The following is a 19446-nucleotide window of genomic DNA, read 5'->3' as shown; positions in this document are numbered from 1 at the left end:
CATATGTACTATAATTTTATTTATTTATTTATTTATGTCATAGCCAGCATTCATTGCTATATGCTGTGTTTTTAAGGATTTGACTGATAAAATGACTTGAAGAGGTGTGAGGCCAGTATCAATGGATTCACAGTGGATTGAGGGAAATGGACCCTTTTCACAAGTAACAATGATCATCCCTAGACGATTTGGTCATACTGCAATTAATAGTCAATAGAAGGAAATACGGGAAAATGATACAAAGAAACATGAGGCTTCAATCCAAAAAAGCTTGTCGTAAAGGATATAATCATGAAAAAGAGGTGGCGATAACGCGCTTTTCGCTCTAACCAAGAAATCTCAAAAAGAAGAAAGACGGTGCGGCCCCGCTGCTGCTGCCGCCAGAGGGAGACGTCGACTCTCTTCAAGGAATACAGATACAAAATTTGTACAAAGGAGTAAAATGACTTTTGCTAAACATTTATTGAAGAGATCGACACTTCGACTTCGAGACGGGAGTAATTAAGGTAAACATAATTTCAATCAACTCTAATTGTAATCTATTATAATGTAAGTTTATAACATTTTAAACACAGTATTTGTTAACAAACAGTGAAAAGTTCAGGATAATATCGTGTCGCCACTGTAATATAGATCAGCGCTTGGAATTGTGTATATCGCGTGATTTTAGCATCGTCGTTACGCCAGCATCGCTATGGTTACGCCAGACTGTTAGGAAATCAACGTGTCGAAACGGTCGATTCCACATGAACAAATGCCTGTCTGTAACTGATAATGCAGCTATTTCATCATACTCTAGCACTATAATATCAGAATGAGTCAAATAAGTGATTTTATTTTGTGATTTCATTGTACATGATGACACATGTAGTAAATCATGTTTCAAAGTGATTATTTCAATTTGTTTGAAAGAGTCAAAAAAGCCCTTTCTGTCTCAAATCTGATGCAAATTACCTGCATCTACTTATTGGAGACATATATCAATACAATAAATGCTCAGCGTTTGTAAGGTTTGTGCAGTAACTCCTAACCATTTTTAAGTTGCATTATATGAACTCAAAGCCTCAACACTGTTACCACAACTTTTTAAGTCACTTTATTGTGACATTGATTCTTACATTTTTTTAATTGCAGTAAGATGTTGAAGATTTTTGAAGTGCACAAAAATGAGAGAAGAAAACCATATTCCAGTCCCCATATAGCATAAAAATAGAGTCTCAGTTAAGAATAACAGTACAGCATTCTTGAGATGCCTGCTGTCGGTCCCTCCCTGAGTTTGACCAGAACCAGAGTGAATAAACACAGTCCTGTCAGACAAGAAACGGTTATATGCTCATACAGTTCTTGAGCTTACCAATGAAAACACAACATGAAGGAAAACAGCACCTTTTGAAACTGAAAATCATAAGGCTAAAGGCAGAGGTGAGTAATATTATGAAATCTCTTCTTTTGTTCAGCTCAGATAGTCATTGTTGTTAGACACAGCAATCATTCAAACAAATTCTAAACATGGGTTAGTGATAGGCTATGACATGCGTATTTTGGTGTCCAAGTGCATTATTTCCTTTTAAAATAATCTGATACTTTCAGTATCATTATTATATGAGACCATTATTATAAAGTGAAAAGGTAATAACAGTAAGTACGTTATTGCATCACCCAGAGGAGCCCAACTGATCTTAATTGATGTGTGAAAACATCTGTTAAATAGTGAAAAAAGAGCTACTTAAAAGTATGGGTAGGTTGATACACTTTCCATAGGTGATACAACCAATGTAAAAATAAGAAAAGTGCTATTTTATCTTAAACCTTGTTATTGTATTTAAAAAATTATATGTACATATGCACTAACATTGGCAAAAACTATTACAGGGATCCAAGCATGTTCAATGTAATACTAGTTGCAAAAATCAGGTGGTGCAATTGTAATAAATGTCCCTATATATATATTATTATGGTTTTAAAATGTTTGGTGCAAGAGAAGCATATCTCACAACAGGGCGTTCTTACTCCCAACTTGTCACACATTGACTCTTGGTCAGGATCCCTCAGCATCACTTTTTAAAGCTCGGGGTACCCCTTTAGCATAATTTTTCAACATGCAGGGTACTTCATTGATTTCAGTTGTTTGCCTTATGTCTCAGATCAAGAATACATTGTATTTAGTATAAAAAAAAGTATAAAAATGGAAAATGTTCATTTAAATTATTCAACACATTATGAATTTGGTCACACTTTATATTAGGTGGCCTTAACTACTATGTACTTACATCGTGTACTTAAAAAAATAGTACAATGTACTTAATGTGGTCATATTGCATTACAAAACATTTTCGCTTCTATTAAGGTGGGATATGGGTAAGGTTAGGGACAGGTTTGGCGGCTAGGTTTGTTAGGTTTAAGGATGGGTTAGGGTGTAAGGGATGGGTCAACAGTGTAATTACAGAAATTAATTACAAATGTAATTACATATAGGTTTTTAAACATATATAAGTACAATGTAAAAACATGTATGTACACAATAAGTACATTGTACCAAATGAATAATTTAAATGTAAGTACATAAAAGTTAAGGCCTCCTAATGTAATGTGGGACCATGAATTTATATGATTATTTTTCTGTCTTTAAAAGTAAAATCAGATGCTGAAGATATTAAATACCCAGCCATTAGAATGCAAATTTTTAAAATATGTATAGAATACACAACCACAAAACACAACAGCTGTAGACACTTGTAGGGTTACTTGTTTGCTAAGATTTCACTTGGAAATAAAATAAGGAATTAAATATTTACAAATATTTGGTTATACCACCTGATATTTTTTGGATGGTGAAGTTAAACTCTTAATAATGAATTTCAACACTTTGAAATGTTATTTAACAATTTTTTTTTTTTTGTTTAAACATATTGTTCCCAATGCAAAAAAAGGCATTCATTTTGAAAAAAAAAAAAAAAAAATTCCAAAAAAGAAAAGCCTAATTTGACACTGACCCACATCTAACACTTGCTTTTTTCTTCTGGCTTCTCACAGTAAAATATTTGATTTTAGATACAGTAATAGATACAGCAGTTACTGCTTTTTAATTACTACTACTTACTTACTGTCTGATTTATTTATTTCTAATGGCAAGAATACCACCATTTATAATAATTGCTTGCAAAATCTCTGCCACAATTTTGTTTTGCATAGAGAGTTGTATGCATAGCCACATGCGTTGTATTTTGACATGCATCACTTTCTCAGTAATGCTGAGGACTGAATAACAGGACTGAAATATACATAATGTGTAATTACAGTTCTATGAAAATGTTCAACCCTGCATTTCATTAGAACATATAATCATGTTGTTCAGATAGAACAGATAGAAAAATACATATTCTAATTAACTTTCACTGTAACATGATATTTCACAGTATACATGATAGCGTTGGGTCCAGAAATAACCATATAGGAAAAAACAGCCATTGGTCAAAAACAGGCCTAATATCACTAATAAATTGTAAATTAATATATTATAATATATTAATATATAGTCAAAATAATTTTTGGAATTGTAATTTAACCTTGTAGATGAAAAACCTTAATGCTGAGGGAAGGGGAAATTAATGGGTCATTTTTTCCCCATTTTGGGTCATTTGGATCATTAATTGCAAAAATTATACACACTGTTTGCATGGATTTGTTTTCATATGTGCATTTAAATCAAATCAGAAAAATATATGTCTTCTAAAATATATGCACAATTGAATTGATTAGACAACGTTTGATTGAGAGGTTTGGATCAGATGATCTGAGCTGACAGAGAGACAGCAGCGCTGCTCCTGATAATGAAGGCAGGATTACTGAGGTTCAAAGAGACTCCCTGCTAATGAGGTTTGCTGCATTAATGTTAGCTGGGAATAAAAACGTTTAACAGGAGCAGATGAGACTTCAGAAATCTTTAAGCAGCCTTTGCATTGCAGGACCTAATGCACAGATCACAATATTTTGACAGACAGTGTTTATATGAACACACACTAAAACACTGTACAACAGCACAGCTGTATTTTGTAGTAATTTGTTTAACACGAACACCTGCAAATATGACAAGAAGAAAACACTACAAGATATAACAATATGTTTTCAGAAGAACTATTAATGAACTTTGTAATTAGCTCACCCAGATGCATCCTGCATTCGAAATAATATTAATTATAAGATGTTATTCGTGCATCACAGTATCAAAACAAATGCACACACTGACATTTACTCTAATCGTGATGAATGTCAGCAAGCATGTATCATGCTGATACACCCCAGCAGCTTATGAATACAAGAGAAAAACAGGAAAAGAATGACAGCAGAGGAGAAGGAGAGATGAGGAATGAGAAATGAAAAAGGGTGTTGCAGAGGAGATATTCTGCATCACACTGCTATAATAACTAGTTTGAATTGGTGTGGATTGAGAAGAGGAGATGTGAGATAAAGAGAAGCTGTGTGTTGAAGGAAGATGGCGAGCAGCAAAAGATGATTGGATGAGCTGTGAGGAGGTGTGGCCAGAGTCTAAATGATTTGTGCGACAGCTACCAGAGAGAGAGGAGGCGAGAGACTGCGTGCGTTCAGCGTGTGTGTGTGTTTGAGGGGGTGTAAATGCACAGGAATAATCGCAGGAGAGACAGAGATAGAGACAGGCGGTGTGGATGCTGTTCTGCGGTAGCTGTTGGGATTTTGCATCCAGTGTGGACTGTGGCTCAGATCACCATCTCTGCTTTATACCTGGAGTGAGCAGCGCTCCAACGCAGCAGAGGAAAGAAGAGGGTCGATGGAGTGAACCAATTAAACCCAGAGTGTGAGCGCTCTTCCGGACCTCTGAATCCTAAGCAAAACCTTCCGAGCCAAGAGGGACAAAGATGCAGAGGTAGAAGGATAAAGAAGTGACATAGATAAGGGATGCAGATTTCAAGAAAAGAAACTGACTGTATGTTTGCCAGAAAATGAAAAGCAGGATAAGGGTGCTTATGCTTTGGTTCAAAATTGAAGATTAAAAACCTCGACTGGCAAAGCAGGACAAGCCTCTGTGTATATAAAAAAAGAAAAACGTGTCAGTTCATCTGTATTCATCTGTCCATTCATGCTGTCTGGAAAACCTTCAGTTGATTTGGAGGTCAAGAAAATACTGGATTTTTTGCACGGTCCAGCCGTGAGAAGGACTTCTTGTTGTTCCCCTAGTAGGACGACATTTCCCAACAGGACAAGGGTGGTTTATATTTTAAGAGGGGTTTTATTTGTTAGGAGGCCAGGCTGGAGGCACTAGTGTCAGCATGCACATGTTTGAAATGAATCCAGTCAAATGCATGTTTGTAAAGAGGTGAACTGCCATGCATCATTGTGGTAAGGCATCTTTCCTAATGTAGTGACATTAAAGCACCTATGCCATTGATTGAGGGTCCAGAAAGGATTAATTGTATTGCAGGAAATTACTGAAGTGCATCTGAAAGATATTGAACCGGCAGTGGAAAAGTGATTAAACACTGCTAAGGACTGTGGGTGGACCTCTATTGGACTTTATATCTGCACTTCCTAACGTTCGGCGTGCGGACCAAAGACCGCTGCATCTTCTCAAGTTCCTGTTTTAAAAGATGTGAACTCCTTTTCATCCAAAAAAACAAATAATGTCCATGTTTTAAGGATTGTGGGCTTGTGCTTTTTACCTTGCTGTCTTTTCACATTTCTTACTTTGTGACTGCAGTCTTGTAAAAGTGGGGATCATTTGGCCCCTGGGGGTCCGGGCTCCGGTCCCGGCCCCGGCCCCCAACCCAAAAATGCGTCGCTCAAGTACAGATGAAACCCCGTACCGCCGTAGTCCCTCTTTGGACAGCAAGTCGGGCTCGCCACCCCTGCGCTACAGCGGGGAATACGAATACCACAGCTCACCTTTTGTCTTTGGCCTTCGTACAACACCAGGGTCAAAGAAAGCTAAAGCCAGCTACACTACTGCACAGGGCAGAAAATATGTGGTGTTTTACCTCGACCTGTCCTTCATCTTCCTTCTAGAGCTGCGCCGCTGCAGGATGGCCGAGGGCTGTTTGAGGGCCCTGAGATATGGGATGGTTTTCTTCAATCTGCTCTTCTGGGTGAGTTCTGTACAGTTAATCTCTTGTGTTATTCTATTCAAATGGCTCTGCTTGAGAGACAATGTTAAAAGAAAAATTCTCTTTAACAGTTCAAAACATGTGCATCCATCCATAATAAAAAGTGCCTCACAAGGCTCCTGGGGATGAATAAAGGCCTCCTGTAGCAAATCGATGAGTTTTGTTAGAAAAATATCTATATTTAAAACATCATAATCACTTTTCTCTAGCATGCACTAACAGGTACACGGAAGCCGCTTTGGGCGGATGATGCAGGACGTCTGCGTTTTGCATGCGTTGCTCAGAAGTAAAAGAAATATGTTGGAGGATTTAGATATAAGCCAAGAGGAGACTGCTTTTCCTTTTATAAAGTAAGGAAACTTTGCTTCCTTTGCTCCTTTAAACAAACGTTGGTTTTCATGAAACTCACAGGCACATGCTCTACACATACATCGTACGCCATCCACCCATCCGTGTACTGTTAGTGCAAGCTAGATTATAGTGGTTATTACATTTTAAAATATACAAAAATGCATCAATTCACTACAGGAGGCCTTTATTCACCCCCCGGAGCCGTGTTAGGCACTTTTTTTTATTATGGATGAATGTGCTTATTGGACTTGTTTTTGACTGTTGAAGAGAAACACCTGCCCATTGCCATTATAAAGCTTGGAGGAACCACAACAATTTTTTAATATAACTCTGATCACATTCGTTTGAAAGAAGAAAGCCATATACACTCAGAATGCCTTAAGGGGGAGTAAATAATGGGCTGATTTTAATTTACTAACCCTTTAAGTATTTCTGACGAGAGCACTATTCCTCTCAACTCGCAAATCCTGCCCTTCAGTGTTTGACATCAAAGTACCTGGAAAATCTGGATATTTTAGGCAATAAAAAAAATCCTGGCCAGGACATGTCCAGGCAAAAGGCACTTATGGTCACCTTACTCAAATCAGGCTTAAGTAACTTGTACTACTACTAACCCTTTTATGACACTTTCTTTGGTAAAAGTGTTTCTAAAACAGGGCTGTCCAAACTTGGTCCTGGAGGGCCACTGTCCTGGAGAGTTTAGCTCCAACCCCAATTAGACAAACCTGAACCAGCTAATCAAGTTATTACCAGGCATACCAGAACTTCCCAGCAGGTGTGTTGAGGCAAGTTGAAGCTAAACTCTGCAGGACACCGGCCCTCCAAGACCGAATTTGGGCACCCCTTATATGGTGTTCATACATCAGGAGTGCCCAGTCCTGTTCCTGGAGATTTACCTTCCTGTTAAGTTCAGGTTCAACTCTGTTTAAACACACTTGAACTAGCTAATGAAGACCTTCACAGGGGTGTAAACTTGTCACCTTTTGGCGAAATTCGCTGTTTTTACCTTGAAACAGGTCATTCACGTGAATCGCCTGTAGCGTTTTTTCCCCTGTTGGCAAAGGAATGGACCCACCCTGATTGGCTTACCTTTATGTTCTTTCCCTCATCCAACCAATCTCACTCTTGGGGGCGTATTACAAAAAGATCCTAACTTTAAAATCTTATCCTATCTGTTTGGTAGCCATGGTAAATTCAGTTAGAACCATATTTACGATAAAAGCTACAGACACCGCCTTGACAAAAAACTTGACAAAAAATCCTAAAAACTTTTTTGCAATTGAAAAAACGTGTACAATTTCACTGTGCAACAATGGCATTACATTGAAAAAACTGTTGAAAAAAAAAAACAGCGTATGCTGGTTAGGTATGTTTTGCTGCTGGGATGCTGGTTTTAGCTGGTTTATGCTGGTTCTTTGCTGGTTTATGCTGGTCCTTTGCTGGATTATGCTGCTCCTTGACCAGCAACATGACCAGCTAAGGACCAGCATAAACCAGCAAAGGACCAGCATTAACCAGCAAATGAGCAGCATTAACCAGCAAAGGACCAGCATTAACCAGCTAAGGACCAGCATTAACCAGCAAATGACCAGCATTAACCAGCAAAGGACCAGCATAAACCAACTAAAACCAGCATCCCAGCACCAAAACATACCTAACCAGCATATATGCTGTTTTTTTTTTCAACAGGGATATTAATAACTGAATATGAAGAACGGAGATGTTTAATGGTAGAAAGACTCTTGGAGGACCCAAAACATGTATAAGTAATTACGGACTACCGCATAATTACAGTATATTGGATATAACAGTTAATGCAGGACACCGCAGACACATTTTCGGCAAGTCTTGCCCACTCCCTTTTTTGTCTGTAAGTGAAGGTGAAAACTTACCAGATAGTATCGATTTGAAACTTTGATGAGATCGGTAGAAAAGGCAATTTCCGCGGCACTGAAATTTAAAGCTTGGTTTTGTTTATTTTGTTTACCTCATCAGCAGCTAGCTCAGTGTTGGTTGCTTGGTAATGGGGGTTAGTTTAGTTTGTCACCTTTTTCACTCCAGATAAGTTTGCACCCCTGCCTTCAGGTACATGTGATAATTACAGACAGGTCTTTTATCAGGGCTGAAATTGAACTCCACTCTCATTTTTTTTTATCCTTGGCATTCAGAATCAGCTGTGATTGTTGTTTGCTGCCCCTGTCATTTTATCACTTGTGTCACACAGTGCTGCTGAACGCATGTTTTAGTTAAGACACTTCCTGCATAAGAAGAATGACATTAAACCTGAGGCATGGTAGTATCAGCTCAGCTCACACTGCTTCTGCTACATGTGTGTTTTTATGTGAGTGTGTGAGAATGTGTGGTGACTTGAGCAGGTGTGTGTATGTGTGTGTGTGTGTGTGTGTGTGTGTGTGTGTAAGTGTGAATGTACGTGAACAGAACAGTAATAGCGTATGTCAGGTGAGCTGGTGTATTTTCCTCTCTGCTGACTGCATCTCTGGGCATCATCTGTGCTTCAGTGCTCTAATGCTCAACATGTGCGCCTTTAAAGTGTCTTTGCTGTCTGGAAGGGGAAACTAGTTACTTTGCTGGGCATCCTGAATTTTTATTTTGTTCACATCATGTGTGCATCAAGTGACTGTTGCTCGGTGGGGATCACAGCTCATTTAAAGTGCCATATTGCAGATTTTTTGAAGATCATTCTTTATTTTGGCAGATAAGTAAAGCATAGAATACCTATTACAAAAATGCTTTTAAAATGTCAGAATAGTGATTGTTGTATTTCGTATCCTTGAACATAAATCTATCAGTCCACAGCAATCCATTGTGCAATCCAGTGTGTTGATCTGTCTCGTGTTTTTGGTGATCCTCTCTCAAGCGATCAGCACTAAATTCCAGTGAAAATGGGCATGTGACCACTATGCTATCCATCCTGAACGTGGACCGCAGTGATGCTCACTTAATTGAGGCTAAACCTAACCCAAATGTGTTGTAAGGAAGAGCATCAAAACAGGGGATTGTAACCTTACTGCTCTGAACCCAAACACACAGATTATAGGGCTGGGCGCTATAGCTAATAATATATATCTGGATATTTTTCCATATTTTAAAGAAAATTATATAACAATATTTTTACATTTGCTCTCAAAAACAAGTTATTTTTGTTTGCTACCAATGAAAAAAACGTGAATTGGGTAGAACATTTATTGTTAAGGATCTGGGCATAATGACCACTGCTTTTTTATTAAATGATTATACAAAATGTGTATTAAATTATACAAAATATGCAGTCTTCATACAAAGTGGTTGTTGCAGTTCTTAGGAAGAACAAAAAACACATTTTATAGAATAGGTGGCAGGTCTATTAGTTTGCATTTATAAGACTTAATGCACACAGATCTGTTTTGACATACAGTATCAGATGTTTAAGTCCCTTCTGTTACCATGGTTATTACTGTCAAACATCGCATTTTCAGAATCAATCCTGCATTTAATTACAGTTGTCAATCCAGAAACTTTGCAGTCTTTAGCAAGCAGCATGTTTTTTTTTATGGTGAATTTGTTATAAACAGAAAATAAGCAAAGAGTGCTGCCTTTATAATAACTGATGCTGTCAATCACTTCAGCACTTCATGCACCACAGACTAACTTCTCTGATTTGCTATATTGCATTCAATCAACATCCTTGATTGGTTATGACACTTAACGCTGTTAAACACCGTAAAAAGTAACTTTTTACAAACATACGCATATGAAAGTTTAAAAATCAGCGTCTAGTTGGTTAATTTGGTTCATTGGTTCATTTTCTATATGAAACATTTAACATTTTCATGATATACAAAATATTCAATTTATCGGCCTTCCCTAACAAATGAGGACCAAGGACAAGGATTTTGGATATTGCCACCTTTGTGGGCATAACTGGGCAACTTCGGCCCTGGAGGGCCACTGTCCTGTAGAGTTTAGCTCCAACCCTAATCAAACACACCTGAACAAGCTAATTAATGTCTTTAAGATTACTAGAAAGCTAAAGGTTTGATTAGGGTTGGAGCTAAACTCTGCAGGACAGTGGCCCTCCAGGGCCGAAGTTGGCCAGTCCTGAAGTAGGGTATATCTGAACCACACACAAACACAAAAGCACAGCAGAGGATACTCAATTCTGGTTTAGTATAGTAATGTCGTGATCAGGACCTGCATTACAACACACACTTTGTTAAAAAAAAATGCTGTAGAAGTATGTTTCATTGTTAAGTCATGGTAATGGTAACAAACAAAAATCTTATTGTAAAGCGATAATTTTATTTTAATGGCTCTGCAGTGTAAGCATCATAACCAAGTATGTGAATACACTGTACTATAGATATATATATATATATATATATATAAGATATATCTTATTCAAATCCAACACTCAATTTCATACAGTATATATAACAGGGTTCCTGCTCTGGGTCTCTGTTCACTAAGAGATCTTTTGCCTGAAAAGGCTTGAAAGCCACTATTGTAAAGTATTCAGTAACATGTGAATATATGTGCTGCTAACACTAACCAAGCCATCTGGGGAACCAATAGGATTCTGGATGCTCTGTGATTCGCTTTAGGAAAGCTGTTTAGCACAGTGGTCCTTCACTGGACGTCAGCTGAGCAGAAATCCCTAAATGTGGCAAGAAAATACTTGAATCTACGCAGCAGGCTTTAAACGCTGCATCACCTTGTGAAAAAAGTATTCTTATTTGTAGTGAATGTGCAATTGTAGTGTACTTATTTTTAAGAAAACTGTATTTGCAGATGATCTAATATTAATGGAATAGGGACCCTACTGTAAGTGTACTTAATGTGAAACACTTACATGACTTATATGGCATTGTTTTTTTTTTTTTTTGTTATTATTGTCATTATTAAAAGTATATTTACATTTGGATCCTCTCTCCACTTTTGTCTAAGTTCAGCTAACTGCATTTATTATTAATTGTAAACTATTGTACATTTTCACTATAACAAAAACAGTGTGATTGTTTCGATGCCATAGAAGGGATATAGACAAGAATGGCTCCTAAGCAATTGAGGTGTTCTGTTGTTGGATGTAAAAATGAACATAGTAGTCATCATATACTCCCGGCATCTGAGCTGCTGAAGACATCGTGGCTAAAGTAAACAGTCTCTCAGAGCATGGCTTGTCACTCCACAGAGAGAAGACAGGGACGGGGGGAGCAGAGCTTTTATTGCATTTAAGGAACATCCAAAGAACGGGTTGATTTTTGCAGAGCTGATTTTGACAAGGTAAAAAAGGTGTTATTTTACACTACCATTAAGAATTTTTAAAGGGGTCATTGGAAGCCCATTTTCCACAAGTTCATATGATTCTTTAGGGTCTTAATGAAAAGTCTCTAATATAGTTAAAAATTCTCAATAGTAGTGTAAAAAAAAACACCCTTTTACTTTGTCAATATCAGCTCATTTTATCGCATGGGCCCTTTAAATGCAAATGAGCTCTGCTCACCCCGCCCCTCTCTGCTAAGGGATTACGAGCTGTAATGTTTACTTTAGCCGCATTTAGCTGCATTTAGACGTATTTATTGGCGAAACTTGCCAACAAACACATTATTAAGAAAGGCCATTTGCAAAGATGCATAAAAAACCCCTATACTCACTTCTGCTGTGGGTGGTGCTACATCACGAATGATTCACACGAACATAGATGCATATGTAGATCGGGATCGGCGCTTTCCTTTTAAAAACGAAAGTAACGTTGTCCTCTGACTCTTAAGTGGCACAGATGTCGGGAGTAAATGACTACTGCTATGTTCATTATTACATCCAACAACAGAATACCTCAATCTCTCAATTAGAGTCTTCCTCTGCACCTGAGTCGACACAATGGCAGTTGTTGTGACGTGCGGATAAAGATGAGGAAGCAAATGCAGGATGAAGTGAATGACAGTTTATTGATATGAAATACAAACAGAGTGATGATGGTGCGATCTCTCAGCTGGGTGACACAGGGGTTAGATGGCTGGTGATGGTGGTGAGAGAGTCCGTTGGTGCTGCGGTGAATCCAGTGCAAACACGAAGACAGCGACAACATCCACGACAGAACAATCCAAACACTCGAACCAGACAGAGCAAGACGAACCAACACGACGAGGGATCCGGGAAAACTATCAGACGAGGGAGAGAGAATGCTGTGAGTATAAATAGGCAGTGGTGATGAGAGACACCTGTGGCGGGCTGATTGGCAGCTCAGCTGAGCGAGCGTGACAATCACATGACAAACGAACAAATCACAAGACCTGAGAAGACAGCGGATACATGAACCGTGACAGTACCCCTTCCTCTAGGAACGTCTCCTGACGTTCCCAGATTCTGCAACCTGTCGATTGAAATCATCGATAAGAGAGTGATCCAGGATGTCTCTGGCAGGCACCCAACTTCTCTCCTCCGGACCGTAACCTTCCCAGTCCACCAAGTACTGAAATCCTCGTCCCCTCCGCCTAGAGTCCAGAATGCGATTAACCGAATAGGTTGGTTCCCCGTCTACGAGTCGCGGCGGTGGGGGAACCGGAGCTGGCGGATTAATACGTGCAAAAAACACTGGCTTAATTTTGGAGACATGAAAGACGGGATGAATTCTCCTGTATACTGGAGGAAGTTTGAGGCGGACTGCCACCGGACTAATGATTTTGGTGACAGGAAACGGGCCAATAAATTTGGGAGCAAGCTTATTAGAAACGGAGCGGAGCGGAATGTTCTTAGTAGAAAGCCACACTTTAGAACCGACGACGTATACGATCGGCGATCGGCCTTGGCCTTGGTGCGCGCTCCCACCCGGAGTAGAGCCTCACGGGCTCTAGTCCAGGTGTGATGGCACCTCTGGACGAAGGCGTGAGCAGAGGGGACCGCGACTTCGGATTCCAGACTAGGAAAAATAGGTGGCTGGTAACCTAAGCTACACTGAAACGGAGATAGGCCCGTAGATGATACTGGTAATGAATTGTGGGCATACTCCACCATCGAGAGCTGTTGGCTCCAGGAGGAAGGATTTCTGGAGACCACGCAACGTAACGCCCTTTCCAGATCTTGGTTGGCTCTCTCGGTTTGACCATTGGTTTGTGGATGGAACCCTGAAGATAGACTAACAGTAGCCCCCAGTAATTTACAAAATTCTTGCCAAAATTTGGACACAAACTGGGGTCCCCTGTCGGAGACCACGTCTGTCGGGAGGCCATGTAACCGAAAGACGTGATCCACCACAGTCACCGCTGTTTCCTTGGCTGAGGGTAATTTGGGCAAGGGAATAAAGTGGGCAGCCTTCGAGAACCGGTCCACCACGGTCAAAACTACCGTGTTGCCCTGGGAGGGCGGGAGGGCGGTAACAAAATCTAGCGCAATATGGGACCAGGGTCTCGAAGGTACCGGCAGCGGTTGAAGGAGCCCATCTGGAGGTCTATTAGAAGTCTTACCAATAGCACAAACCGAGCAAGCCAAAACAAAACTGCGAACGTCACGAGCCATAAGGGGCCACCAAAATCGTTGCTTGACCAAATGTAAGGTTCGATTGACTCCTGGATGACATGCTACATTAGAACAATGTCCCCACTGAATAACCTCGGACCGTAATTCCTCTGGCACAAATAACCGATTCGGTGGGCAAGCGGGCGAAGGCGTTACCCCTTCTAAGGCTGTTTTTACCTTCGATTCGACCTCCCATGTGAGAGTTGAAACGATAAGCGTCTCAGGAAAAATACTCTCGGGAGTGGACGGGCGATCGGAATGGTCAAAAATACGCGACAAAGAATCGGGTTTAACATTTTTGGAACCCGGGCGGTACGAGAGAGTAAAATCAAAACGTCCGAAAAACAGAGCCCACCGAGCCTGCCTAGAGTTCAATCTTTTAGCCGTTCTAATGTATTCGAGGTTTTTGTGATCGGTCCATACAATGAAAGGTACCCCCGACCCCTCAAGCCAATGACGCCATTCTTCTAATGCCAACTTGACTGCCAACAACTCTCGATTACCAATATCATAATTCGATTCTGCAGGGGATAAACGATGAGAGTAAAACGCGCACAGATGCATTTTGTCGTCTGTGGTTGAGCGCTGGGACAGGACCGCGCCAACCCCCACCTCTGATGCGTCAACCTCCACCACAAACTGACGTGATGGATCAGGGGTAATTAAGATGGGAGCCGAAACGAAGCGGCCTTTCAGTTTGGCAAACGCAGCATCAGCTGCGTCTGACCACCTGAACGTCGTCTTGGAAGAGGTTAAGGCAGTCAGAGGTGCGGCTAGCTGGCTGTAATTACGAACAAAGCGTCGGTAAAAATTGGCGAACCCAAGAAACCTTTGCAGGGCCTTGCGGGAATCCGGGGTTGGCCAATCTACCACAGCCTTTACCTTCTCTGGATCCACGCGCACCCCCTCAGGCGACAAGATGTACCCTAGAAAAGGAACAGACTGTGCATGAAAAACGCATTTCTCCGCCTTGACAAAAAGCCCATTCTCTAACAGCCTCTGAAGCACTCGTCGTACCTGCTGCACATGTTCCTGGAGAGACGAAGAAAAAATCAATATGTCATCCAGGTAGACATATATGAACTGATCGACCATGTCTCGCAGTACGTCATTGACGAGTGCTTGAAAGACCCCTGGGGAGTTGGACAAGCCGAAGGGCATGACCAAGTATTCAAAGTGCCCCCTGGGGGTATTAAAGGCGGTCTTCCATTCATCTCCCCTCCTGATGCGGACCAAATGATACGCGTTTCTTAAATCCAATTTAGTGAAGACCGACGCTCCCTGCAACCTCTCGAAGGCTGAAGATATCAATGGCAAAGGGTAGGTGTTCTTAACCGTGATATTATTCAGCCCTCGGTAATCAATGCAAGGTCGCAGAGATCCGTCTTTCTTCCCCACAAAAAAGAATCCCGCCCCCGCTGGTGAAGAGGAGGGTCGAATGAACCCGGCTGCTAGAGAATCAGAAATATATTTCTCCATAGCCTCCCTCTCCGGAACCGAGAGTGAATAAAGTTTGCCCTTGGGCGGAGACGTACCTGGCAATAACTCTATAGCACAGTCATAGGGACGATGAGGAGGGAGAGAAGCAGCCCGAGACTTACTGAACACTTCCTTCAGGTCGAGATACTCAGAGGGCACGTTACACAGATCCACCGCCTTCTCCTGAAACGTAGAAACAGAGACAGACGGACAAGCAGAGACAAGACAAGACTCATGACATTTAACGCTCCACTCAGACACAGACTGGAGCTGCCAATCAACTTTGGGGTTATGTTTTATGAGCCACGGGTGTCCAAGAACAACGGGTGCATGAGGGGAGTCCAGGATGAAAAAGGGGATACTCTCACTGTGATTGCCAGACACAGTGAGAGTGATGGGTTCTGTAATGAAGGTGATCCGGGGAAGGAGCTGACCGTTGAGGGCGTGGACTGCGATGCTGTTGGTGAGGGGACGGAGGGGAACATGATTAACACGAGCAAATGAAGAGTCCATAAAATTACCTTCGGCCCCGGAGTCCAACAGTGCAGTGCAGATGTGATCCTGTGTGTGCCATCTTAACCTTACCGGAAGGAGCGTGGAGGTCGAGGTGGATGAGGTCTTCTCAGCAGAGATCCCACCCGACAGTAGCCTCAGATTTACTGCCGGGCTGGGCCTTTTACCGGGCAGTTGAAAGCGAAATGTCCTGCCGCGCCACAGTACAGACAAAGGCCCTGGGACCTCCGCCTCTCCTTCTCCTCCCGGGAAAGCCGAGCTCTACCCACCTGCATGGGCTCGGGTTCGTCAGTGTGGCTGATCGGTTCTCTGCCGCTGGCTCGAGTTGACATTCCCTCCCCAGGGGGGAGCCGAGCGGAAAATCCCCGTCGCTCGGCTCGGGAGAGTCGAGAGTCTACCCGCAGTGCAAGATCGATAAGTCCATTAAGGTTGGCGGGTAGATCCAGGGCGTAGATCTCCTTTTGAACTCGATCAGCCAACCCATGCAGGAACATATCCCACTGCGCTTCCTCGTTCCAATTACACTCCGCCGCCAGGGTGCGAAACTGAATGGAATAATCTGAGACGGAACTCCCCCCCTGTCGGAGATCCGCCAACATCCGCGCGGCCTCCCTTCCTGAAACCGCGCGGTCAAACACCCTTTTCATTTCGGCGGCGAGTGTGGCGAACGAGGCACAACAAGGGTCTTGATTCTCCCACACCGCCGAGCCCCAAAGTGCCGCCCTCCCCGTCAATAGGATGAGCACGAACGCCACCTTGCCCTCCTCACTACAAAATGTGCGCGGCTGTAAGGTGAAATGCATAGAGCATTTAGTGAGGAAGGCTCGGCATTGGTTCGGCTCACCACTATAGACCTCCGGCGGGGGAAGGCGGGGCTCTGGCTGGGTAGCGAGAGCAGATGTTCCGACTGCTGCGAGAGGGGCGGGCGGCGTGGGTGGTGTGGCGAGCGCAGCGGGAAGTTGCAATTGACGCATACGCTGGGTGAGCTCAGACACCTGTGTCACAAGAGCTCTGATGGCCTGACCGGAATCCTCAGAGCCCTTCTCCTGTTTCTCCAGCCGAGAGATACAATCCCGCATGTAATCCTCCAGGGTGGGCGGGGTGGTGCCTGCTGCTTCCATTAGTGGTCTGATAGTTCTGTGACGTGCGGATAAAGATGAGGAAGCAAATGCAGGATGAAGTGAATGACAGTTTATTGATATGAAATACAAACAGAGTGATGATGGTGCGATCTCTCAGCTGGGTGACACAGGGGTTAGATGGCTGGTGATGGTGGTGAGAGAGTCCGTTGGTGCTGCGGTGAATCCAGTGCAAACACGAAGACAGCGACAACATCCACGACAGAACAATCCAAACACTCGAACCAGACAGAGCAAGACGAACCAACACGACGAGGGATCCGGGAAAACTATCAGACGAGGGAGAGAGAATGCTGTGAGTATAAATAGGCAGTGGTGATGAGAGACACCTGTGGCGGGCTGATTGGCAGCTCAGCTGAGCGAGCGTGACAATCACATGACAAACGAACAAATCACAAGACCTGAGAAGACAGCGGATACATGAACCGTGACAGTTGTATTCAGACTGTTTCAGCTTGGTGAGGGCGGGTCTAAGGTAAGGCGCGTGTCAATCTACTATCGTGGGAGATGCCCTCTGTTAGTGTGCCTTCACAATAGGGATGTTAACCGATGACCGTTTGACCGGTGGTTGACCGTATCAACGTTAACCGGTCAAAGTTGTCGGTAGTCGGTTAAAAAAAAAAGTGATATCTAAATTAGGCTATTATAGACAGTGGACTATATGCTACTACAGTTAGCCATCTCATTCCTCATCTTTTTGTGTTAAGTGAACAAATTATCCCTCACACTCAATTTTTCATAACTCGCCTGTTTGTACTTAATAAACCAATAAAAACATTTGGCGCGAGGTCACAGCGTTTGGGTTCGCACGCTCACAAGGTTTGCGAAAAGTAAAGGCAACAGGCTAAAACACTCGAGGTTAGAGCTAGGGCAGACGACAGGATGAAGCGTGCAAAGAAAAGTAGTGTGTGGGACCATTTCACCAAAAAGAATGAGACAGATGTAAGTTGCAACTTGTGTGATACAGTGCTTAAATATAGTAGCAGCACATCATCTATGATGGTTAGCACTACCTCAACTAAAGCGGCGTCTCTTCGGAGCTGTCATTTTCTTAAATGAGCCGTGGCAATGTTTCAAATGAGCTTCTAACCTAGACAAACGCCTTTATTTTCAAAGCGATCACCTTGTACCCAAACCATTTGAAACTAAGGAGCCATTTGTCCTACGATTACATACAACAAGCTCTTCGGCGCCGCGTTTGCGGGACTCATGTTTCGCGCTGTAGGGGATTTTAAAAAAGTGACGTGAGTGGCAGTGTGTGTGTGTGTGTGTGTGTGTGTGTGTGTGTGTGTGTGCGGGAGGCAGAGCGGCAGAGAGATGTGACAGAGTTGCGAAATTGCAGGCACGGCTCGAAATGGCTGTTATTTCAAATAGCGTACCATATTTTAAACTAATCGGTTAACCGGTTTCAACCGGCTAATGAGGCTCGGTGGTCGGTCAAGAAATTTTTTAGTTTTCGCCATCCCTACTTCACAACGACAAGAAGCTGAGAATAACCTGATTTTAAAAAGAGGATATTACTTTTAAAGATTAAAAAAATACCACTGGGTGGATTTTTATCATTGTAGGGTGGTTGTGTACACAAACTGCCAACACACATTAATGTTCAAACAACATTTAAACGTTAGTTTTGCATCCGATGACCCCTTTAACCAAAGTATGTTATAGACTTTTCATTAAGATCCTAAAGAATCATATTAACTTGTGGAAAATGGGCATCCGATGACCCCTTTAAAGTATATTATTTCTGTAATAAATACTCTTTTCCTTTAAGAGTATGTTAAAGTACACTGTTTTGCACAAGGGTTACAAAATGTCAAAGATTTCAAACTGAAGAATCTCTGTGTATCTGTAAGTGGTCTTCCCTGAACAACACGCAGACAAATTCTCCAGCAAATGTCGTGAGTCGTGATCTCTGATTTAACTTGTGTCGATATGAAGGGTTGCTGTTATTAGCAGCTGACAAGCAGTCGGGGAATTTCCCTCATCAAGTAGTCCAATAACAGTCTAGTTTGTAAGAGGCAAAGATTCTGTCTGCAACATTCTACAGTGCGTGCATAATTATTGGGCTTATTACGTTAATTACTGTTCACATTTTTTTTCAAGCACAGTTGAACAATTCCAAATCTTAATAACTATTATTAATTTTGTATTTAATCATTTATAAGTGTTATATAATTGTCCATAAAGGCTGGAAGTGAAATATTTCTTATATTCAGGTGTGCATAATTATTAGGCATGTTTTACAGATAAAATGAGACAGAAAAAAATTCAAGTCAGACTGAAAAGTCAAAAATTATTAAATGCCCATGAGAATT

The 19446-nt window shown here is 41.8% G+C and overlaps 1 protein-coding gene across 3 annotated transcripts in view; it reads left to right on the top strand.

Moving 5' to 3' along the window:
* The first annotated feature begins 152 nt into the window (after positions 1-152).
* tspan4a (tetraspanin 4a) overlaps positions 153-19446 on the top strand; it is a 52092-nt gene continuing 32798 nt past the window's right edge. Inside the window, exons 1-2 of one of the 3 annotated variants that reach the window (XM_073850344.1) lie at positions 153-506; positions 6037-6116. In XM_073850344.1, the coding sequence (XP_073706445.1) occupies positions 6054-6116 (63 nt within the window). In that variant the 5' untranslated portion in view covers positions 153-506; positions 6037-6053. Of the gene's footprint in view, positions 507-1292; positions 1423-4587; positions 6117-19446 lie in introns of those variants that run through there. The other 2 variants (XM_073850343.1, XM_073850342.1) reach the window with 2 other exon arrangements.

Source organism: Garra rufa, chromosome 11 (genome assembly GCF_049309525.1).
Source record: "Garra rufa chromosome 11, GarRuf1.0, whole genome shotgun sequence".
Classification (NCBI taxonomy): Eukaryota; Metazoa; Chordata; class Actinopteri; order Cypriniformes; family Cyprinidae; genus Garra; species Garra rufa.
Note: the sequence above shows the minus strand (reverse complement) of the source record. Positions and strands in the feature narration are given on the sequence as shown.